This window comes from Cyrtonyx montezumae, unplaced genomic scaffold (genome assembly GCF_038088225.1).
Source record: "Cyrtonyx montezumae isolate F1298 unplaced genomic scaffold, pur_monq_1.0 scaffold_16, whole genome shotgun sequence".
Taxonomy (NCBI): domain Eukaryota; kingdom Metazoa; phylum Chordata; class Aves; order Galliformes; family Odontophoridae; genus Cyrtonyx; species Cyrtonyx montezumae.
In genome coordinates this window covers 3,867,936-3,893,787 of record NW_027071892.1, presented here as the reverse complement: position 1 = coordinate 3,893,787, position 25,852 = coordinate 3,867,936, and the positions used below count along the sequence as shown (strand labels likewise).

Below are 25,852 nucleotides of genomic sequence, written 5' to 3'. Positions count from 1 at the left end.
GAAGATATGCACTGCATTCCTTTTGTTTGTTTGTTTGTTTGTACTTGATTTGGGTTTATTGTTGTTTCTATTTATTTGTTTTATTCTTGTTTTATGGTTTTTGTGGGATTTTTTAGGTGGGAGATTTTGTTTTTTCTTTCCTCCACGTTTCTGAGAAAATGCAAATGTTATATATTAATGTAGCATGTACAAGTTGTATTTGTGTCAGCTACACCTTTGCCTGCAGGTTATTCTCTGAGGAAGTTCAGGCACAAGGCAAGTCAAGAAGGCAGCAAACTGCACGACATGAAGTTGTACACTTTAAAGATAAAAATCATCTGGTTAGAAAATCCAAAATGCATTTCCTGGAAATAGCCTTAAATTAGTCAAATAGTCACCACTATAAATAGCAGTGCTTCAGACTTCTCCAATTACAGAGATGAGACTCCATTTGAGTTAACCTCGTAAACTTGAAGGATTATTGGCTACAAAATGAATTGATATGTTTTCTTCAGTTTTTATACTGAAACTGTAATTGATGTTACCAATTTAAAGGAGAAAGGAGCTTTAGTCAGAGTGAAGCGATGTTTTAAAGAATGTAAATCACTTAAAAGAATTGAAATTTGTTTTTTTAAGAGTTCACTGACATCATTGCATCAAAAAATTATGAGCTGTTGGTTCTTGTTTTTTGTTTTTGCAGTTGAAAACGCATTGTGGTAGTCTTAGTATATTATGGGGACACAGAAGAACCAATGCATTACAACTACTTGGCTTAGGTAATGAGAAATGGCTTTCACCCCTAAACCAAAAATAAATTAAATATAAATAAAACCAAAGTACAGGGAATGTTATTTTCAAATTTTAATTACAATGCAAGTTGATTTGGAGTGGGAACAAAATGCGTGAGGTGAATGTTTGGGAATCCAAACTAATGACATCATCCAGAGACAGAGCCGTGGCAGACTGATACCTGAAACCTCTGTGATGCTGAGAGAATTCAGTCATTCCCACAGCTTCATTATTTCATCTCTTTCAGCCTTCAGTTACTTACGTGCACACATCTCCTCCTCAGTGTCTGCAAAACCTGGGGAGGTTTCGATGTTTTCACCTTCTTTGGGCTACTTTTAAAGTCATTCATTGCTGCCCAGTTCTACCTACCTGCCCTAATGCTTCCTCACTTTTCTGTAGTGATTTCTGCTGGACCTCAGGTACAGCAGCAGCATTCCAGACTCACAGGTTATCACAGTTGCAGTGATGGGGCACCCAGGGGATGGTCGGTGCTTTGGGCTGATGAGGCAGCCACATTTTGACTTACATAAGGAGGTGCCAAATTCCACTGTTAAACCCAGTGCAGTGGGAGAAGCAAGAACTGCTTTGCAGTAAAAATGGTGTGGAAACAATGGGAAAGGCAAAATGGTGGGAGGGAATGTAACCCTGTTGGCGGTGTTCAAATCCATAAGGCCTCACAGAACGTTCAGGTAAGTCTCTGAGGTGCCAAACTCTGCTTCAGCTTTTATTTCTGGAAGGAATTATGTTTTCTGACCTATTTTGAAACAGATGATAGTAAGATCAGTAGGAGTTGCAGGTGTGTATCCAAGTGGTTAGTTTTAAACTATCTGAATAAAACTGAGGGTGTTTATTTTATGTTTTTTAACATGCGTTTTTGCTGTACTTTGTGCATAGAAAGACTTTTTTGGACCATTTCCATTGACAAAACGTGATGCATTCCTCTGAGAGTATGTTAGTAATAAATAAAAGGGCAAATGGAAGGAGTAGTAACTGCACCATGAAGTTTTCATCATGCTTCCAGAAGGAACGAGCTTAAATAGACATAATCTGAATTAGAATTTGACAGTGAGAAAAATCTTAAATGATGCTCATTTTAAAAGTGAAGAAAAAGGCTTCCTGATTAGGTTTCTAATTTAAAAATTAAATACATATAATTGAATAGAGAAATTTCTTTGATTGATAGATTGTGGTTTTGCAGTTCCAGCAAAATAACCTAATTAAGTTCTGCATCTTGTATTTTTTTCTTAGTTTCCTAGTCTAACTCATTAATAATGTCTTTATATGTGTATGTGCAGATTTTAGTTATCATTACTGTTATAAATGTAATTTTGATTCCAAGTGACATATTGCATGGTATACATATTAAAAGCTTCCCAATGCATTGCACCCTAAGGATTTAAGAGACATTTAATACTCTTTTATTGACATTTCTGAGTCTTCAGTTTCACATCCATGATTTAGGGAGTTGGTTTGTATATATGCTTGTAAACAAAATTGCAGAAGTACATCCTTAAAAAATTAAATGTAGCTTTGTTTCAGAATTATTTTTATTTTCTCCTTCTAGAAAACAAAATTGATAGGTCCATCCTGTCTTGCTTCTTTGAAGACAGAAAAAAAAACAATGCAACAGAAAGAGGATGTGCAGGTTAAAAGACAACATAACTGAAAGAGGTTACTTTGAAGTTCACATCTGTAAATGAGAGCTCTTGTTAGTGCTTCTTTCCAATCCTAATTTCACTCTGTTTAGCAAGGCACAAAGGGTACTGGAGCATATGGAAAGCTCGAGCTTTTGTTTGAGATTCTCTTTGCCCATTCCAACACATGGCAGTGATTTGCACTATTTAGCATTTGTGTGCATTAGGTAATATATTTAGCATTCCCCAATTCAATCCAATTTATGTATGTTTGGCTGCAGACCAGACCTGTGGGCACACAGTATGGAGTTGTCATAAATCTGCCTATGCTGACTATAAGTGCTATACCGCTGCAGTTGATAGCATGCTTGCATGAACATTTCAGAATGCTTGCGGAGCAATACCGCCTATTCCCAGCAAATCTCCTAGGGACTAAATTAATGTATCTCATATTGTATTGATTGTAGCCAATAAGTGCCTAAATGATTTGAGGCGAGGCAGGGAGATTATGAAGAGAAGAGGGAAGAGGCAGCTTGAAAGAAATATGCGGTTTAATTACAGGATGAATTTCACCAATCTGCCTCCCCCTAGGAATTTAACAAATAGGCCTAAGTGCACTTAGCTGTTCTTGACATCTGTTGAAACGATATCTGCCCGTGCTGAAGGAATCATGGGAGTTGGTCTGAGGGTATTGTCAGGATCAGTGAGCCACAAGAAACTGCATTTGTCTCTGCAAAATTAGAAGAAAAGCCTACATGAGCAGTTTTAGGTTAAGCTTTAATGATTATGGCCTCTGTAGCAGACTTCCATTTTCAGATTTAATGACACTGGTATTGCCTTTAGAAAGATGTTAAGTAAATATTAAAAATTATGTTAAAACATAGCAATGAAGTATAAGTTCAGGCCGTAATAATAATAAAAAAAAAAGTATTCATGGTGCTGCCATTGATGGAAACGGCACCTTTTGAGAGAAACACCCAGGTTTATAGGTTCTTTTATGACATTTTATACTGTTTTTGAGAGAGACACCCAGGTTTATACCTTTTTTTTTTTAATGGGATTTTACTCTCTGTTATGAAACTTGGAAACTCTTAGGTAAACAGTGGAGACTGCATATAAGACAAGGAACAAAACCAGAAGATTCGCCTTATATTCTCAGGGAAGGCAAGGATAGTGAAGACTGATGTTGTGTGTTTGCTCATTTTGATTGCATCTATAATTCAGAAGGAAGTATGGATTACTTAATGCTTTCTACTACGCTTTATAGTATTTATACTATACCTCTGCAAAGGAGAACTTGGCAATGCCTTTATAGTCCTAAGAGACATAAGTTTCTCTGTATTATTTGAAAGCTGCATTTTCCAGTGCTTGGAGCACTTATGTGTATCACCTCGTAAATTACATGTAGGTCATGTCCTTTGAAAAGGTGCTAAATGTATATTTTGGGGGTAGGAACAGAAGGTGAGATATGTATCATGCTATCTAAAGCTGCGTGTGTGTGTTCTGACAACACATTTTGTCTGTGCAAGACATGGAAAAAAATCAAAAAAACTCTGGCTGTGGGAGTTACTTCATTTATATGTAATGTAAATTATTTTGCCTGCAGTGCTCTTTTCCTATAATTTTCTTTGACAGTTAGGAAGCAAACATATTTTCATTTGTTCTGCTGTAAAGGACTAAATATACATTATGTCTATAGGAAGGTTTTGTTGCTAGTTTCATTTACAAATTCAGTATTTGAGGACAGAATTTCAGTTTGTCTAACTTTTTTTGTAAACTACTGCAATTGCATCCATCTAAATTCATGATGCACTGCACTGTTTTATTGTTTTCTCATATACTGCAGTGTTGTTAAATGTTCAATCACATTAAAATATTAAAAAAAGAAGAACACAGCCAAAATCATACAGAGAAATACATTATAAGAATAGAGGCCTCATCATTAGCAGTTATTCTGTTTTAAAGATCAACATGAAAGCAGTTGCTTTCGTGTTTAGATTATTAAAGCAGTTTGGCCTCTTGTACTCACTGAACTTTTTTGATAAATCTAGCTGTTCTGTGCAAGCAAACGTGAGGGGTTCTATATACAGTACCAGTACATGTATGTAGCATGTTATTTGTTTAAAATGAAATTAGTTAAGAGAGACAGGACATGCTGTAGTGACTCTAGCCTTTGTACTCCTCTTGGGCATTCAAGTATCATCATCAGCTACATCACAGAGTTCTGCTCAGTGTCAGCTATCTCATTTGGTAATTATACAGAATAAGGCCAGCAACTGTTTCTCTCCTAAAGAGGTGAAGAAAAGAAAGAGTAAGGAAATGGGACAAAGTACAGTGATAGTAAATGGTTGCCATTCTTTTAATAGTGGTGGTATTTCCCCCAAGATTGAACTTTGAATTTACATTAAGAATTTCATTTTTAATCTTGCAGTTGTAAAACCTGGGATTCACTCCTATTTCCTGTGAGGTATAATGTCACATAAATGAAAACAAAGGAATCTGAGATGCAGAATTCTTCCTTCCAGACACACTGTCATCATTACTTGGTTTTTAGGAATATTTCACTTTATTATCTTATTTCCCAATTTCCAGAAACTGAAAGGTAACAGCAATTACTATCCTTAGTTTAAATCTTTTGGCAGTGGGGTTAATTAGAATGTTTATTTGTTGACCTCTACAGTTATCCGTGTTTAATTCTCTTTATAGTTTTAATAAAAATAGGATTGGAATATATATCTATTTATGTATTTTTTTCACTTTTATCTGAATATAAGCTATCTACCATAACTTGGCATGTCTTAAAGCAACCTCAAAAATAATAAATAATATATAATTATATATTATATAAATATATATATATATATAAAGCAAAAAAACCTGTGGCGCAATATATGCTCATCTAGGCAAAAATTTTGAATTCATTCAAATCTTGCACCTGTAATTAGGCATCTAAATATAATGGCCTGATTTTTTTCAAAGATGTGAGAATATTCAAGTACAGTATATTGCTAGGTTTTGCTGTGCTCTGCATTTCTAAATCCAGGCCATATACGTAGGTAGCCTAAATAGACATTCATGAACTAATTTGAAACTTAAATAGACTAAATTACTGAGCCTGTTTCTCAATTCATGTTACTCTTAAAGGAGAAACACTTTGACTACTAGCAGTGATCTTTGTGTTACTGGCACCAAAGTCAAAATGCCAGTATTTCTGTGTTGGATTTAAAAGTATTTTTGGTAGCTGTATAGTGGTTCAGTGTTATATTGTCCAAGTTTAAGGCCCAAGCTCTATCCTTTATATATCTAATTATACAAGAAACATTGTTCAGGAAGATCATTTTCAGTGAAACTGAATTATGTTTGGATAATCTCAAATGCTTGCTCTTCTTAAAGCCATAGTGTTTAAGGAAACGTGACAAGTTATGAATGATACACATTTTATATTTAACAGAACATTTACAGCTGTCAAGTCATGTGTTTCTTTCTGTTTTTACCAGATGTAACTTCATGGCTTACCAGAAACTTGTTTCATGGGTTATCTTGCTTTTTCTAACTGGAAGAAATTTAACCAGTTTTGTTATAATTTTTTTTTTAACTCTAAATTTAAATTTTCAAGGAAAAAAAAAATGGTGTAACTGTGACAAAATCAGTGTAATTGTTATTGCCAGTACCTTGCAGTTGTCATTTAACTGGCACTGGCATCTAGATGAGACAGAGTGATGAAAAAGAGCATTTATTCTTGGTTTAATTAGGGCATTCTTTGTGTAATTTGCAGTTTATTCCAGAGAGTCCAAACTGTACTCTAAATATATTGATTAGAATTCTTTACTCTTTGTCCAAATTCAGATTGTTCGTTTTCTAATTTAAATTTGATTTAGTGATGCTTCTTGTAATGTTTATGAGGCTAGGAAGTAGATGCTAATGCTAGCGTACCAGTAGTTGCATTTTCATGCAAGATCATTACATTTCTTATTCTTTTTCATTTTGTTTGCTTTTCAGTAACGACTGAATTGTTATTTGATGAGCAGTAAAAAAAATACACAAGCATCAATACAGCTATATCTGGTAGTATCCAGGGAAAATACATTTAAAATAATAATAATAAAAAAAATCAGCTGTACGACATCACACTTTTGTATATAGACTATATTTTATTAGTAAATTTGGTAACTCAGTTTTATGTCACTTAAGGGCATGGTTTAGTGGGTGTGGTGTGGATGGGTTGATGGTCTCCATATATTTTACTTGTGACAGGGTAACAGCAGAGAGATGTCAGGCAAATATTGTGACTCACTATTTCTTCTGGAGTCCCAACATTTCATTCTCTGTCCCATTTGGAGGAGAGACTTTACTGCAAAATTTTCTACACTTTGGATGAAGAGTAACTTTTCAAAAATAATACATTTTGCAGTGTTAGGAAACTCTTAAAAATTAAGTTACAAACATGTTTTCCATATCTCATGAACGTGTTGGCATGCCTGAAGAAGGAATGAAAATAGCTGTGACCTTGTAAAACCACTGCACTTCCCTGGGAGCTAAGTGTTTTAAAGTGTAGCATTGAGCTGCCAGAGCAGTTGGTGCTGAGCCTATCAACAGTGTCATTGCAAAAAAAAATTCTTTCCAATGATGAATTTAGTGACTCTCTTGCTCTCTCCTTTTTTTTCTTGTTACATGAGTAATTCATAAACACTTTGTGTCTTAGGCAGCAGGGTGGGAGCAGAAGTATCTAAGAAACCAGAAAATCTCCAGGCAGGATGACAAATCCTTAGGCACAGCTATAAAACAGAGATCAGTAGCACAGAGCCATAAGAATGTATTGACTGTGGCCCAAACTCATCAGAAGATTGATCAATCCAACTGGCTTGCATTAATTGTGAAATAGAAGGAACGATGCAATCAATGATAGGCATGAAAGTGCAGCGGTAATGATGCCACATCTAGCTAATCCAATAATGGAGAACCTGATGTATAGTGTATTGGAATTCCACTGTTCAGGCCCTGTCACAATAAAGTATATCCTGCAATTATGGGGAAGAGTTGAGCAGGCAGCAGTTGAGCCAGCCCAATCAGCCACTGCCACGGTAGTTTTCCTGATTAAACACTAAGCTTAGTGGCACTCAAACACTGCAGCTTGTCTGCATTAAGAAAAAATAAACCTTTAATTGATGTGGAAATTTGTATTTGAGTCAAAGCAAACTATGAAGATTAACTAGGTATCTTGCACATATCTTAAATTTGAACATTTAAACCATTTATAAACTAATCTTTCAATTACAAGGAGGAAAGACCCTATGCTGACCTGAGAGCCTCTGGTTTCCCAAGCTGGAAATCAAGTAGACTTGATGCAGGCTCAAAGACATGGTGGGAAAAATAATATACTTAAGAGACCCTTAGAGAACTGAAATTTAGTCAACTTCTGAAGCTGCCAATGGGTACTAATTTTAGTGAGCTCAGTGTAATGTGTTGACTAGAGGAAGACTTAACGTTTTTAGAAAATAGCAATGACTCGACCTGCAGCTGAAATTAGGAATTAGCCATCATCTACCTAGATAAAACAACCGATCAAACAAAATTCTCTCCAAAATGCAGCATTTTTCACATTAAGGAGCTTGAAGTTTTCCAGTTATTATTAAAGTATTGATTCTTTTTAGCATTCCTTTAATAATAAAACTTTAGTTATTACATTTACCTGTATAAGCATGCCCATTGTATTGATTTCTGTTGGCACTGGTTTTACCTTTTGATTGGTGTGGGAGATGCTGCAAGGTGCTACAGACAGGAGCACCTGGGAGGTGTGTGCTTGGAACTGCTGTGCAGTACTGCTCTCCCATGGGGTAGAACCAGCTGCTGAGGTGCTGCGTAAGTGTGCTTTCTCCTGTGCATAAAAGGAGAAATTTAGAGGAGCAGTGGAGCCAGGCTTGTGTTTTCTTTTTGGTTTTCGTTTTCTCTTTACCTCATCCCTTCTCAACAGTGTTTCTAGAATTTCTTTTCTAATAGAAATAACAGCTTTCAGAGCAGCTCAGCATTCAGAGAACAAACACTGTTTATGTGTGGTTTTGAGCAATTACAGAAAGGGAAATGGATGACTTCCTAACCACTGTGGAAGCACCTGAACCTATCTATAGATCATTCTGCTGTTCCTTCTGGAAATCACTGACTGCTCTAATTCCACTGTTGGATAGATTTTATTCGTTTCTTTCAAGTGTATGAAATTACTACTTTTCAGATGCAAACATTCATGTGTAAGTTGAAGTTTTGATATTATATAGTTCTCGGGACCTTTCAGTATTCACCATTTCTAAATGGAAATATAGAAATGTGGAAATGTTTTTTCATAAACAGAATAACTTTCCTATGTTTTCTTTGTTTTTTTCCTTACTTGAAAGAAATTGCTGACACAAAGAAGTGAACAATTGTATAGGCAAATAACAAATACACAAAAGGATTTGCATTCATATATGTTCAATTAAATGAGTTACAACACCTATGATAGATTAGGAGCCCTATGTGCCTTGCTTTAGCATCCTTTATTCTGGAGTTGTCAGCTCCAGAAGAAGGATGGGCAGATGTGATTGGTACTTTAATGCCCTTGTGCTGAAAATCCAGTACTCTAAGCCTTCAGCTTCCATCATCAATTTTGGTCAGCCAGTATTTGTACAGGGCTCTGTACAAATTCTTTCCTCTCTAAAATATACACCTATGGGAATTAAATGACAAAAGAAACCAGATCACTCCCATGGTTACAATGGGAAAGTAGTGAGAAAATTGAGAAGATGATTTCTCGTAAAACTTTTAAATATTTTAGGGATTCTTCATTATAATATAATTAAGAATTATATTAAAAAGTGAATAGTAGATACACTTACATGAGTTTTCTGGCTGCTTAAGTGAGCTGAAAGGAAAGATTGTGATCAGCTAAGCTGCATGTGGCCTATCAGAGCAGGAAGTTTAGCCATAAACTGAGTTGGAAGAACTTGTAAATTCTGTAGTTTTATAAAGGAATTCCAGTAAGTATTTTAGTATTTGAATAATGTAATCTGGATGTCATCCACAGAAATTCCATGCACTATCTGCTTGTGAAAACAAGAGAGGTCTCAGCAGAATAGGGCCCTTGTTTCATTTCAGTTTGGCTTCAAAAAGATGGAATTTCCTGAAAGATTCAAGAGTCTTGTATATCAAGAGTTATACCATGAATTGATTAATAATAATAAGCTGACCATTTTGTTGGCTAATACACAGCATTCTTTTGTGTAAGTTTAGCCACCTGGAGAAGGATAAAATGCAAATGTTATAATTGATTTCACATTCGAAAAATGTAATTTTTAATGTTTAATTTTCTTGATTTCCTACTTCCTATTAAACTTCTTTTGGAATGACTCAAGCCAACCTCACGCAGACTGTACTCTGATGAATCCTGATCACTTTCTCTTGATTTGCTTCCCTGCACTGAAAAGTGGCAAGATTTAAGAATATTTTTGTCAAAACCTTCTGTTGAAAAGACTAAATATCACAAGAAAAACCCGCAATCCCTCAGTACTGTATTGTACTTTTGTATCTTTTTGTTTCTCTTTAGGAAGGAAATACAATCAATTTTATTGATTTTTTTTTTGCTTTAAAAATACTGCATCAGTGTAACATCAACAAGAAAAAGTTGTGAATGTAATTCTACCATTACTAGGTCTTAATAGTAACTGTTTCTGTGAGAAATTAGTACTGTGATGTATAATTTCTAAACCTATTGCATAAACTCATAACACATAGCTTTGCACCTTCCCATCATAAACACAGTAACCAAAAGAGCCCAAACTCTGTAGTGGTATATAACTGCTTTGGAACACTTCCACCTTCCTTGAGTCTTTGTTTTTTTCCTTTTTAGCCACTAAGGTATTACTTCTATACAGGGAAACTGATTAACGTTATGTTACAGCATTAAATGAGATTTACTAAACCTTATTTCTTTCTGGGACAATTAATTTCAAGCCAGCCTATTTTAAAGAAAGTACTGAGCAGTGTGTTTTATAATTGCTAGAAATCTGTACAGGCAATATTAGAGTAGAAAAATTGGATTTATTTTCAAGTTTTGAGTAATCTCAGTAGATTTGCAAGCTGCTATGAATAATTCTGTAATGTCTAAGTAAAAGAGTTGAGGTGTTTTTCCCCCTCACTTACAGATTAGAGCTGTTTTTTGAGGCAAAAAGTCAACATTAAGGCAAATGAAGACGCTTTGTTAGGACTGAAGTAGTAACTGATAGCCTGAAGAAATCAACAAGTAAGCTGAGTACAATAATCTGTATGTGTTTTCTCACTCAAAGAATGAAGTAGCTAGATGCCGCCAATCATTTGTGAAGTTAATATCCAAGTTTATTCATAATGGAAGAACTTATGGAAATACTTTGCTTTGCTCTTAGCAGTTTCATGTAATTAAATGCATATATATATATATATATATATATCTTAGTAGACCATTCCATAATGTTTGCTTTATTTGTAGTTTAAAGTATAGCTGAAATTTAGTGCATCGCTAATAGGACTAAAGCAATGAAGAAATACTCTCAGAAACTGCTTCTTCCATGAGAATATGGTTGTTCCATTTGCCTGCTCTGTCTAGAAAATACTGTTTTAGCTTTCAGTGTCAGTATCATTACCTTTTTTAATTTCTACTGAATGCTCTTGAAGTAAGAGTTGTTATACAGCAAGTGACCCTAAAAGCTCTTACAGACTTGGAAGTACTTGAAAAATTCAAAGTATTTGAAAAAAAGGTATTAATGTTTTCACCTAAGGATAGAGAGGGATTTTACCCTTCCCCAAGGTATTGATTCATCTATAATTAGCAGAGTCAAGATCGTCTAAATACAGAAATCAGTGAGCTAATGGAAAAAGTCTCACAATGAGGGATTCTACTGAGATTGATTAACACGATCAAGATATTAAACGGGAAATCTTCTTCCCTTCCCATGATTTGCCATGTATCATAAATTCAGAGTCCTGAAAACAAAAGGACAAAGCATTCTTAACGTTTTGAGAGAGGTAAAACTCATCCGAATGCAATGTTTCTTTTATAGTCTAGGCAAACTAGTAGATCTGGCTGCCATTATAAAGGGTTAATGAGTAGTTGTTTTTGTTATTTAAGAGCAGAATCACTCTGCTTTTGAAACTTAGGATTTGTTTCTTAATCTCCCTGTATTATCTTCCATGTTTATGGCTTTTCTGTACTACTTATTTCCACCATTAGCTGTCTTTAAAATTCAGTATAATTCAGATATTTGTGTATCTTTATCCACTGGTATCGTATATCTCAGTACCATATTAATCAGTATCAGTACCACATATAACGTGCTTGATTACATTTGGCTGGTGATCACAGTGGACGAACTTTGGGCTTTGTGAAATTAGTGCAGTAAACAACGGGAAATCATCTCAAGATCATCAACAATAGCACACACAGACTTAAAATTTCCCATATTTTTTAATTCCTATTTAATGTAAGTCATGCAGGTGGCATTGCTCAAATGACCTAGATATGGAAGCACATAAATGAGACAGCCCATGAGTTCAGTTCACCAGCACGGACCAGCAGCGATGAGTACTCAGAACGTACAGAGAATGGGCTAGGCTGCTTTTAATGTGCAAGCTGAGCGTGCTCATTAAGAGAGAAAAGAGGAAACTTCAAGCACCTAGTGCTAGGCTTAAAATCATTCCTGCTCCATTAGCATGCATTATTTTACATTCCACATCAAATCAGTTTAGTTTCTGCAAGACGAGGCAGGATGCCAGAAGTTCTTTCAGGAAACTACACACCAGTTTTAGGGAGGTTTCAGCTATTTCATCCTGATCAAAGCTGAGGATTCCTAGTGTTGTAACAGCTGACTACCAAGTTGAAGTAGGAATGGGAGTTTCTTGCATGTCTGGCAAGGCACTGTTCATGTGTTCCTCCCTTCCCACCAGCAACAGGCAACAACCACCAGATTATTAGGCACTATACGGTGTAAAATGTAGTGAAAATGCACCCAGACATCAAAGAGAGACTTCGTATGACCTAGATAAGAGGAGTATCTCTTTTGCTATGTGGTCCTTGGGCTTTCCACGTTTCCAAAGATGGAATATAATATGTACAGCAAAAGTATATCAAACCTTTAGGAATTTAGTTCTAATACACAGATAAATTGGTAACTTATTCCACAAAACAAGTGGTCGATACATATCTTAAATAAACAGATACTAAAAACAAAACAAAAACAACCAAGAGACTCACCATTCTCCCCTGGTCTCCCCAGAAATGTCAGTGGATGGGAATGGATATTTAGAAAATGATAGCAAAGCTATTGAAAGTGCTGAACTCAATTTGTACTTTGTTTCAATCCTTTATTTTCCACTGTAATGGCTATGAGTTTGGATTTTTTCCCCCCATTTTGTTTATGCTTTTGATGAGCTTCAAGCAAAAAAGGGAGTTTTGTTCTGTGTCATGTGTGTGTTTGGTGGGTTTTTTTGGTTTTTGTTTTTTGATGTTTTAGTTTTCCTTAAGACTCATGGTGGCAACACTGTTCCCATAAATTAGATCAAAACCCCTCAAAACATCTGGTAAGGTGCAAGAAGAGACCAGATCAGCAGTGTGTGCCTGTTTCCAGTGTTGCAAAATCTCCCTTGATTTTTCAGAGGAGCCTGCACATAAACTAACCATGCAGTTATCTTCCCACAAACTGTAACAGTAAAATAAATCACGAATAATTCAGATTTATGGCACACTATAGATTCAGTACCTTTCCATCCTGGCTTGCATACTTAAATCTGTACAGAGCTTAAGAAAAAATTACTTCAGTCTAAGAACTATAAAATAGTAAGAGGATATAAAATCAATGTTGGCCCAAATCTTAGAATGCAAAACATACAGACAGGCATGTGCATGCACTCTCACACAATATAAAATATTGTAGGATACTGCTTACTCAGAAGGATCAGGTTCAGCTCTAGGATTCAGATTTGAGAATGAGACTTTAATAGATGTCTGCATATTGTTGTTTTCATAAAATCAAGGTTTTTTTTTTTTTTTCTTCCTCAAATAGAAGGCGGTCTCACTGCTACTGTATGCCCAGTGTGGGCAGATGAAAGGTGTTTTTATTTCCTCTTTCCAGGGTTCTGAGTCACAACTCTCCTGCCTGCTGAATGCAAACATTTGAATTACAGTGTTGTGGGAATCAAGTGAAAGACTCTGGAAAAAAAAAAAAATCCGTAATGTATTTTTAGTCTGGTTTTATTTACTAAAGAATAATGCATATTAATTTCAACAAATTATTGCAACTTACTAGAATGCAGAGCATCTACTGAGCAGAATGTGTTTGTCATTTGCCAGTCTGCATCCACAACCTGTCCTACTGATGTACAGTTGGGAAGCTTAGGTTCTAGGTTTCCCCTTTCTAGTAGAGTGGAAATCTTTCTGCATCAAGGACCAGACAGACACGGTGAGAGCAGAGAGTGAGGGAATAAAGAAAAGGGCAATCAAGTTTCATGGAAGATTCTGATATTTCACAACAGGTTTTATCTTTATTTAGAACAAAAGCAGTTTTTTGCTAACACTCTAAAAATGGACAGGGCTTTATCATAAACCTGCTCTAAAGCCACAGGATCTCCCTGACTTGAGTTCTCTGCTCTAACACAGCCTGTTGGGATTGCTGCCTGGCAGCTCCAGGTCCTGGGAGCTTTAGCCAGGGACCTGCATTACAGGCACGGGAGGCTTAGCTCCTTGAAAAGCAGCATGGAAGTGTCTCAGAAACAGAAAGATAGGGGAATAAGATAATAGAAAGCTCCTGGGGTTACCAAGTTGAACACTCTCTGCAGAATTTTCCATTGGTGTTGCAATTCTAATGGCCAAATGTCTTTTTCAGTGTGCTCATAGTCAGCTCAAGCTATGTGGCAATGCCTGTTTAGCTGCTTACCTGGTGAACTGCTGTTTCTGTACCTTTGTTGATTTTGACCAAAGTCATCATTGTATGTTGCCCTTCTCCATGCTGGCTGCACAGCCTGATGTTTGGAAACTTTTTTTCTGTTACTTCCTCCTCTTTGCAGTTGTTTTTAGGCTTTCAGGAATACCACACTATCTTCCTAAACTTTAAACATTGGTAGACTCATGCTCTGCAACAGATGCAAGGCAAAAACTTTATTTTAACTAGAGGTGCTTAGTTCCTGCAAGATTCACTTCTTTATGAAATGATGGACAATAGCTACTGGAAGTACCATAGTTTGGACTTATTTATTACTGAAATTACAGTGTAACTAAGCTGAAGTTAAAAGAAAAAAATTAAAAAAGTATCTTAATCTAATGGAAAGTAATTATTGTTTGTAGCAATGTTCTGTTGAGACACATTAGGGATTTTTGTCTAAGTAATAAGAGACGACCCTGTCTCAGAATATAGTATATCTAAAAGGAATGTAAAAGGCCTGAATTCAAGTCTGTGTACAAAATTAGAAATGAAGCAATTGATACGATATACTGACAAATGAGACAAGTAACCTAAAGCAGAGAAGCATTAGCTACCCTTTTAATTGCTGCTTATCCTCTCTCAGTAAGTGTGGTAATTGATGTTTTACTCTCAAAATTGATCTCAGTGTTTCAGGTAGTTAGCAGAACAGAACAGTTTTTACATCATATAACACTAAAAATCAATTAATCACATAAACTAATCCCAGGCTTGAAAATTTGCTAAACTTGAAGACTAGTTGATTGAAAAATAATGAGCTTGTTTGGACCTTGATTTCAGTAGACTAGCTTGTGTTTAATCTGACATAATGACATAGAACATGAAGACATCATTCCTTTCCCTTATTTTCCTAATGCTTTTGTGCGTGCAAATTTATTTTCTTCCTGGCTTTTTTTGTTTGTTGGTTTGATTTTTTTTTTTTTAACCATTTTGCATTTCTTTCCTTTTTTCTCCTTGCTTTTTCAATTTGAATACTTAATCTGTTAACTAATGCTTTTCACTTGCACTTTCACTCCTGCTATTACACTTCTTGCCTTTCACAGCCTTAGCGCTCGCTCTTAATGATGCAGCCATTCTGCAGCAGGAACCTTGCAGAGGGACAAACTCAGGAGGTGCGAGTTGCTATGGCGTGAGAAGAGCCAAGAAAGCCAAGGGGAAACAGACAGACAAACAACCAAACAAAAACCCACAGCAGACTCTAGTTTAATATATCCAAAATTCAGGGCAAACAACAACAGAAACAGTGCACTGATCTCCTGCAGGTTCTAGTCTCAGGGATGCACCAGTAGTTCTGTGGCAATTTTGATAAGATCAGAACATAATAATAAATTGCTAAAGAAAGTACATTCAATAGTATATGTATCAACCATTCTCATCAGGTGTGTACTTGACTAAAATGATGGATGGGGAGGGAATTTTTTTTTTTTTTGAAATAAAAGTGAGGAAATGTAATAATCTGCAGTCCATAATGAGTTGGAGTAATTTTGCATATTTATCTCGTGATAAATGTGATGAAGTAAGTTCTACAAAATCTGTTCAGGTGTAAGAGAAGCAAAGAATTGCTTCCAGTGTCTCATACCAGACTGAATGCACGGGCTGTACTCTATATCACACTGTGAGCATTACTTGTAAATTAGCCATGTATATTATAACATGATGTTGAAATTATTTACGAATAACTTGATTTATCCTGCGCTGCAGTGTAAACCCCAAATATAGGTAGTAAAATGTTTTCTTCCCTCCCTTGTATATAGGGCTGCAGATAGATAGATATAAGAAAACTTGTAGGTAGAATTCTTTCAATTTGGGTTAAGATATGGCAGGAAAGAGAAGATATGTATTGCTGTATGAGGAAGAAAATAGGTTATTTTTATTGTAAAAAGATTCAGTATTGAGATCTTTCATGTATATATAGCAAAAGATGTCTGTATCTCATAAACTGTGACCTGAAGCTCTGTCAGCATAGTTCACCTTTGGGAGGCTTATCACAAAGTCTCAAAGAAATGTTGGTAGCAGCACTTCCATGCATAACGGTTGTATGCAATGTGTCATTAAAATGACTTCAGAATGTATAGATACAATAGAATCTTGAAGCTACAATTTCAAGCTTGTTATCACAGAGGACATGGAAGAACATGACATGTAGTTTGCAAAATGAGCATAGGTGTGCATGCACATGCCTATACATAAGTTGAAATATTTCCTTCTACTTTTCTATTTTTAGTGCAGTGAGACCATTACTGTAGTTTCATTAGAAGGTGAAAAATGTTTAACTTGGACAGCTGCACCCAATTTTCGCCAGTGACTGTTCGTTTTCTTAAGAGAAAAGCAAAGAACATTTTAAATGAGACTGACTTGTCCAAAGTAACCTGGTAAGAAAAATACACTGGTTTATTTGTTTCTTCATGGGTTTTTTTGTTTTGTTTTGCTTTGCTTTGCTTTGTTTTTAGGAAAAGCTTTAAAAAATATTGGGGAAAAAAAGGTTCTGTTGCAGCAAGTTGTAACACTGCCACTAAAAATATATTGCTGATTAAATTTTATTGACAATCCTTGTAATGCATTCTTAGAACAAGTAAATGCCCTGAGTAATTATTGAACGTTAGACACTGCATCTTCTATAGTTAGTTAAGTTGTTTAGGAAAGGAAATTAAGGCAGTATGCCCTTGCCCTACTTGTGTAGCTATTAGATGTGGGCATTGTGCAGAATAAAACACCTTCCTTTAGGATGCCAACACTACAAAGACTGAAAAAAAAAACTTTGGTTTTGTCTCTCCCTTTATTTCACTTGAAAGCTGCAGACAAATAGATAAGATCAATGTTTGCAAGGCTGACAAGATGTATATTCACATGGAGGAAAATAAATTTGATTCTTTGAAAAGAAGTCCTTCTAAGGACTGTTCCTAAATTGAACAGTGGTATTCAGAGTTACCCTGTGTGTGAAAATAAATGCAAAATTTCCAAGTCATACCTTTACGATGCTCATATTTTTGGACACTTCTCATTACTAATGACGAGCTTTATTCAGCTGTGGTAGATGCAGATGTAGAGCAGTAGCACCCATGTTTCTAACTCATGAAGCTGTGCAGTCTGTGTTGGTAGAAGGAAAACTCCTGAAGCATTGCTTTCCCCACCCTGTGATGCAATTCCTATTCTTGTGCATGATAACTGGGCTCCTGAGATGTAAGTAAGTAAAAGTAGTGAAGTGCAAAATAACAGTTGGAGATAGGTCTTGAGGAATCCTAGAAAAGTTCATGATTTTCACTAGTCTACAATATTGTGCTACCTGAAAAAAAATTATTTGAATATCTTTCTTGTTAATGGTAGCATGTGAGGCTAAATATAGCCAGTCTTGTTATTAGGTAGTCCCTACTCACTTAGTTCTCACTTACTGGTGTATTTTGTTCTCTGTACTACTGTGTTCGGCACAGCAATTTGTCTTGGTATTGTTTTCTTCTAAATGATTGTTTCAGGGTAATCTACTATTAATTGCGGATAATTAAAGGCATTACTTATTGTACTTACATTACTGTTTCTTAGTAACAAAGTGACAACGGGAAAGTTATTGAAAGTGATTATGTAATAATCTTCACATCCAAGCAGGACAAGTGTATACACAGTCTTGCCAGATCTTTTTGTACTCTGATCCGAAGTGAATCATCTGGATACTTGTGATCACTGAGTGCAAGGAACTGGACTTATCCTTCAGCTGATAGCTGCAAGATTTTCTTTACAATCTTAAAGACATTCTTTACATTTCTAGATCTAAAATATCTCATCTCAGTAGAGTTCCTCTGCAATTCTGCTGCTGTAAGTGAAAGGAGGGTGTGGACTTTGGTATGTCAGATTTACAGTAGAAAAAGGGAATTTTCCATTACCAGCATCAGCAGCTTTGAGAAGGGATTGGTTGGTGGCACCATACAGTCTGCAGGTTTGTACAACCTATCATTCTACCAAACAATGCCATGTGAGGGGGAAAAATATAAAATGTGTTCACTGTGATGTTTAGTTTACAGCTCTTTAAAATCTGGCTGCAGTAGAAATGCTCCTAAGAATTGTTAGTCCTAATGCGGAGCACAAGTCAAGCATGTGCCACAAAAGTGAGACTGTTTTGAGTTTGGGCACATGGGCCTTTCCTCTATGGGACTCATTTAAAACATTCAAAAGCAAAACAAAACAACACTTCTGTTAATGGATATAAAGCATCAATGATGTTAGTGTGTGAAGTTCTCTCTCTAAACTTCATGAAGTCATAATTCCTCCATGGCTTTGATATGCTTTAGGAAAAGAACGTCACCTGAGAGGTCCAGTGTCTGATAAATTAGTGAAGTGAAGGCAACCTCTGCTTCACAAGAAAGATGTATTACAGAACAAGCTGACAAATGTGACAAAGTACAATACTGGTGTTTTGATTTGTGATTTTTTTTGTGCAAACACAGAACTTACCTTTACATTTTATGTTCAAAATAGTAAAGGTAATTTAAAAGACATTAATGGCATTTGGAGGTCTACTTCTTTCTGAACGTCTGAGTGGATTCTAGTGATTAATTTGCATCTTGTGTTTATGTCCTTGCAGTTCTCTCTCAAGATCTAAAGACAAATAGCACATATATATTTCATAAATAATGAAGCCATCACCAAAATTTCAAGCAGAGTGATGTATGAAAACTGACTGTCTTGGTGAACTCTCTTCATGGTGTTCACATTTTTCTTTTTTTTTTTTAAATCAGATTTTATTGTCAAAAATGTCATATATAAAGTAACTGTAAATGTAAAGGCATGGACTGTACTTATTAAAACTCAGTAGAAGGGTATTGTTGAATTGTTGAATGCTACTGTAGTTAATGTTGAAAATCCTAAGGATTTCCTATTTTATTTGCAGATTAATAAAATAAGATTTTCTAATAAATCTGTTGATGACTAATTTATTAGGTTAATGGTCTAGAATAGCATTATGTTTTCAGTAATTTCAAATAAATTAACGAATTTTCTGTTTATATATCCTTCCTCTTTGTATCATTACAAAGAGTAATTTTGTATTATTTAAAAGAGTAATTCCGAGGAAATGAACAAATCAAAGTTTGGATATTTGTCAGTTCATTGGCTTTTTGCTGACCTGGCCATATCTCACTTCTCATCCCAGTTCGTCTCATAAGGACCTCTTCAGCTAATAATTTTATCTGACAGATAAAAGCTGTGTTTTCATGTTGTTTTTTTTGTTATTTGTGAAGCATTAACAACTGAATGATGGTGACTTCTTTTCATCAGCACACAAGCACAGCAAGTAACCTTCCAGATGTTTACTGATAGCACACAGGTGATATCTACTGTGGCAATTTGTAGCATAACTGGATTGAGTAACTAAAAATCCATGACTGTGTCCAGTCACATCCCCATTTTCATCTTTCTCTGCCTCGTTGAAGTATTATTCCAAGATATTATGTGTTTAATATACATAGTTGGCACCTTAACAGGCTTGTATTCATTTTCTGATCAAAACATAGGGTTTTTTTTGTATGTAAAATAGTGATTTACTTTATTTTATTTACATTCTTGACCTAGACTTTTCAATCATTGTCTCTATTACTTTTAAAAAAAATCTGTGTAATAGCATATCATAGCATTCATTTCAAATGCTGCAAGTATTATCTGATATTCAGATATTAATTAATATGTCTGACTTCATTCTGTATTTACACTAGCTTTGGAGTTTATCACTTAATAGGTATTCATGTCACAAACTGCATTAATTTTTCTGTGCAGAGACTTAACATCCATTTCCCCAAAGTTACAAGATTTTACAAGAATAAATTCTTGTATTAACTGTGTGCTTGTGATGCAAGAAAATGATTTATGCAGCAGTAAACAGTGTAATACATGTAATGAGCAGGTCTTGGTCTGGTAGTGTTTGCATTCGAAGATAACATACTTTATAGTGATTATTTCTTTAGCATCACAGTATTTTCAATTATGTTTTTCATAGTGTCCATTTATTCTTATTAATACAGTGGCTTTGCCTTCTGATTATTCCTTATATTACAGACTGCTATGCAGGGAAATTAAACAAAGTATACTGTAGCTAGTCTTTTGTGTACTGAAGGAATATTTATTTGAATACTAAATATAGATAAACCATCTCATGGGATTGTTCTTTAACATACACGTGCAGAATTTAATTTAGAGAATTTCTACCACACAAGTTTTGTTGTTGTTGTTGTTTTTTTGTGGTTGTTTTTTTTTTTTTTTATCTAGAATGATACTTGAAGAAATACTTTTTAGAGACATTTTTTGCCAGTTTTTATGAAAATATAGTGCAGAACAGTTTCCAATTGAATGGCAGCAGTGTGTTAGCATTCAAGGGACAGTCATACAGTCACGTAACGTATGCAAAATAGACCCAAACCAGTTATTCTCCTAGTGGTACATTTCACAAAAGGCACACCAGAGACTCGTGGCTCCTACACTGTTATAAAAATCACAGGAATGGTTATGCAGTAGGATACTGAGGAGGAACAGCTGCCATACTGGCTGGTGTTGTGCTTAAAGGGCTCACAGAAAATGGAGAGCTTCCCAGGTATGCTGCAGTGATGCGAGTTTTTGTGGCTGGAATCGGGAAGTGAAAGGCAGATTCAGTGACGCAGGTCTCCGTGACCTGCAGCACATTTTGGGAGTGTAACTGTTAAAACAAAACCAACAACACAAGCAAAGAAAACAAAAGCCAAGGTAGATTTGCCAGATATGTGTTGGTCAAGCACTATAGATGTTCTTAACAAAAAGTTTCTTAGCCCAAGGCTAAGGAAAGATGGAAATTGGTCTTGGGGTAGTCTCAACTGATTATAAGAGTAAATATACAGGGAAATAATTACCTATACACTGATTAAATACAGCAATTATTTTTAGTGTGTTTCTGATTTATTTTTGAATTTTTTTTCCTTTTTACTTTGTTTATTTTGCTTCAGTACAGTTCTCCTGTTTTGGAATCTTTTGCTAATTGAGGATAAGAAGAAATGGAAAGCAAGAAGCAAATAAAACCTTAACCGTAGATTATTTTTTATGGAAGATGAGATGGTTCCCATTTGCATTTACAGCTTTACAAGGAATGTAGCATGAGGCATTTTTTTCTTTTTTCTTTTTTTTTGATGGAAATGCTTAATCTGAACTCAATGGGCCATAATAATTGTCTGTTCCTTCCAGTAGGAAAAAAAAAAAAACAACCAACCCTCTTGTATGCAATGCTTGAAAACTTAACTATGCTTAGTATTTTGCACAGAACTGTAGACATTTCTTCACCCAGGTATATTTATAACAGCAGCATTACTCGATATACAATAGCAAGCCAAGGGCATTTGAGAATAAATCAGTCCCTCTAGCTACTGCTATAGCACAATAACTGATGGTTGTAATAAAATCCCATGAAATTAAAATTCTATGCGTGCAAAGGCACATACCTTGCCAAGAGTAACCCAAAGCTCTGTGTTCTGGAAAAATTTGCATATGCATAGACATACGCACCTATTACCCATTTGTATTAGAAATGCAGTGTGTACAGAAAATCTTCAGGTTCTCAGTGCTGGAGCAGCTCATTAGACTCTTCAACAGGCAACATTTGGGAGTCTTCAAGGGGAAGACCTACACAGGAAATTTGTACATTTTTCCTACACAGGACAAATGTAAGTTGCTTTTAGAAGAGGATAATGTCTCCAGTTCCTCCTTGAGGAAGAAAGCTGTGATTTATGTCTGAGATACTCTTAATGCTGTTGTCAGTCATGATGAAAAGCTCCAAAAACCTCATTTCCACTTTAAATTATCCCACATTTATGCATTTGCTGATATTTGTAGTGAGTCATCTGCATTTGGGTAACTCAGGCATTATTTCGCAGAACTCTGAGGTCTTCAGATGGATATTAGTTCATTTGTGTTTTGGGTTTTCATATGAAGTACTAAGAAGCCATTTTAAATTAATACACAACGTTTTTTTGTGTTGTAATGTACAAGTCCATACTCTCTCTAAATGAAGGCTCACTGGAGAGACTGTGCTTCTCTTGTAGCTTTATTTAGAATTCTCCAGGGCAGTAAGATGATTAAGAAAAAAATCTTCACAGAAGGAGTAATAAGTCGTTGGAACAATGTGCAGGGAAGTGGAGGAGTCACAGCCTCTTCAGGCTTTCAGTAGATGTGTAGACGTGGCACTTAGGAACATGGTTTAGTGGCATGGTGGTGTTGAGCTTGCAGTTGGACTTAATGATGTTAGTGGTCTTTTCCGACGTTAATGATTCTATGATTCTGTGATGAAAAATCTAACGTGTCATAAAATGATGCAAAGGAAGTGACTGCTTCAATGGGAAATATATCAGGTGTCAGCACAGTGGATTTCCTTGTATAGCACAGCATTCTTATAAGTACAGAAAAAAAGAACCATACAAATTTATCATTCATTTTTAAGAGAACGCTTTACGTTTATTATATGAGCATCTAATGAGAGAAAACACCGTATCCAGTTGAAATACAACTGGTGATTAATGTATGATTTTATTTCTGTTAGTTAATTTATGAATGTATGAGGAGACATATGGAACCTTAAAGCTGATAAATATGCAGTTACTAATTATGAAACTATATTGTGGTAAAACCAATGTGTCTATGGTCAGCACCAAGTCTTTCACATGTGCCTGCTGTGCTCCACAGTTCATATATTGGTCAGTCAGTCTCTTATGCTGCCCTGACAGTTGTGGATAAATAATTCTGGTGTTAACTGCTCACTGGGATCTGGTCAGTTTTATACACCCCTTTGTCAGAATACAGGCTAACTACATTTAATATAAATGTTTGTTTATGCTGAAATATTAGAATATAAAGGATTTCATTTATTTGCTAGTTTGTTTGAAATGATGTCAGCCTAAGTGCTGGTGTTGCTCCCTTGTTCTGCTTATTGCATCCACAGGTGCCTTATTTTTTAATTGCATTTCAGTTTCTTCTCTAGGTTTACTACGTATTTGTATGTTAGGTTAAGTACTAAAGTGTTGGTAGTTGGAGTAGTAACAGTAATAATTCTGTGGTTTGGATTAGATAGACTGTGATGCTAATTATTCTATAACAACATATCTGTTTACATCTTGTTTAATGGATTTTGAGGTGGCCTTAATATGTCCAAATCTGTATGGGAAAACTTTTGTGATCACATACAATGCTGCACTAGTTCCACAGTGTCTAGATTTGCCTGTCTTTGTGAGCAGTGGATGACTGTTAGAAAAAAAACTGTGAAAGATCTCAGTTCTCCTATCTGCTACTGTTACTTAAAGAGGACAAAATGTACTTCCCCATCCTATTTATGTTCAGGAATTCACAGCAGAATCACACCAGCAGGCTGCAGACAATTTCCAAAAGGTCTATTTTGTTTAAAATGAAGGAACCTTGTAGCATATTTATAAGACAGCAGTCATATAAAATGATCTTGAACTACTGTTCAAGTTCTTTAGAAGTTTTTCTTCGATAAAATCCTTTGAAGAGAATCAATATTTTGGGCATTGTTCCACTAAAGTGTGTTACGTGATAGTTTGACATAATGACACTCAACTTATTGACCAGGTTCTTCATGCAGTTTTGATCTAAATGAAATAAATAGTTCATTGCATATGGTTCAATTCAGAATGTAATGAATTAAATTTAAGGTTGAGAAGCTATCTTTTTAAAATTGCAGGACATGCTCAAGATTTATTTCAAAGGTATCTTGATCATTAATTAAATATGTTATGGCTTTCCGTTCCTTTGGTTTATCTGTTCAGGTTTACATACTATAAATGCATTATTTATGTTTTCCCTTAAGTGCTCAGTACTGACAGGATGCTTCTTTTAAACTGGCACACATAGCAATAAAAAAAAAAAAAAGGAAAAAGAAACAGAACAGAGAGCAAACTTGGCACTGATTAGCTGCAAAGGAAGCTTCTTGTGCCCAAATATCCCTTTCTCAGGTGTATTTTAATAAACTACCACCTGTAAATACATAGACAGAAAGATAGGTAGAGAGATAGAATCTTTGTTGTAATCCTTCTGGTATATATGGAGAAGGTTTCCCTTACCATTTGTTCATTAGAGCTTACTATTTTGTGTTGAAAAAAAATGGTAGTTTTATTCTTTTGTAAGTTACCTGGCTTTGCCTGAGAAATTTTTGTCATCATCACAGAGTAAAAATATCTCGTACAAATGGCCATTGTTTCATGTTTTATATTTTGTAATGAAAACTACTGGAAAGCATACTCTGAACATCCAGAAATATCCTTTGAAAAATATATTATCTCATTTCTTTTTCATATTTTGTGAATTACGTTTGCATGTACATTAATTACAGAAATAACAGCGATTACACTTTCGAAGTTGATGACACTCAGTAACAATAATTACTGTATTCTGAAATTATTTAACAAAACAAATAAAGCAACCAACCAACCAGCCCAACCCTTCTTGCTAGAGACTGGCAGTTCAACAAGTGCATGCCCTCTGGGGCTCGAGAGGTGCCCATGGCAGGTTTGCTTTAGAAGTCAGAGAGCTAGAAAGCTGGAACTGAGCACTTCAGTGCTACTGCTCAGTTTCTTTGAGCTCTTTTGTAGAGGAGCTGCCTCTTTCTTTTTGGCAAGGTAATCCCTTCAAAAATTGTGCTGCCACTGACGGTCGACTTGTATCTGATGGTAATTGGTAGCAAGGTAGTTAACTGGTAATCGTTCAACAACCAAATCACACACTCCAACGTTTCTCATAGACATAGCAGTTCCTAAAAGATATTAGAATCCAGTCTTCTTTAAGGTTATTTGTGTACCAGGTCAGAGCTGGAAGTTGCCAATTCATTTCATTTATTCTTGAAGTTCTTATGTCTTTATATCTTAAAGTGTGCCATGAACATGTTATGGTATCTTTGCAGTGGAATACTCCAAAATATAACAAGGATCTCTTATAAAAGAGAAAAAAAGGAAAGCTTTTGTCCAAACTGGACTCTCAGTGAGATCTTTAAAGAATATTCATGTATTTAAGTCTCAAAAACGTGTTTGTACTTCAGGCATATGGTGGAGTATAGTATTATTTAGTTTGACCTTTGTTAAATAAAATAATAAATGAAAAAAAATGTTTTTTCTGCAGTAATGATTCTGTGCGGACCTAGAGGCTTTGTTGTTGCAAGAATACTATGCTTTCAAAGCTTTCTTCTTCTTTCCTCTTGCAGAATTCAAATCAACAGATGAGTTGTGAAAGAGAACAACTAAGGGTAAGTGCAACAACATGCAAAATGTTCTTTAAAACAGTAAGCAGAATCTAGTTTCTACTATTAACATAGAGATGGACTGCTTTTTCATTATTATAATTACAAAGTTCAACATATTTAGCTCAGTTTATTTCTTGCTTGTTGGTAAATGTTGTAAATATCTCAGTGGGTAAATGTTGTAAATATCTCCATGTAAAACAGCTACAGTAGATGCAGGTTTATTTCCATAACTT

The 25,852-nt window shown here is 35.3% G+C and overlaps 1 protein-coding gene across 14 annotated transcripts in view; it reads left to right on the top strand.

Annotated features, from left to right (window-relative positions):
- Positions 1-25,852, top strand: part of RBFOX1 (RNA binding fox-1 homolog 1) — a 719,068-nt gene that overhangs the window by 343,580 nt on the left and 349,636 nt on the right. For 13 of the 14 annotated variants that reach the window (XM_065732354.1, XM_065732377.1, XM_065732372.1 and 10 more), the window contains one exon: positions 25,581-25,622. The exons of the other annotated variant lie outside the window; for it this stretch is intronic. In XM_065732354.1, coding sequence (XP_065588426.1) covers positions 25,581-25,622 — 42 coding nt within the window. Of the gene's footprint in view, positions 1-25,580; positions 25,623-25,852 lie in introns of those variants that run through there. 14 annotated transcript variants of the gene reach the window in all.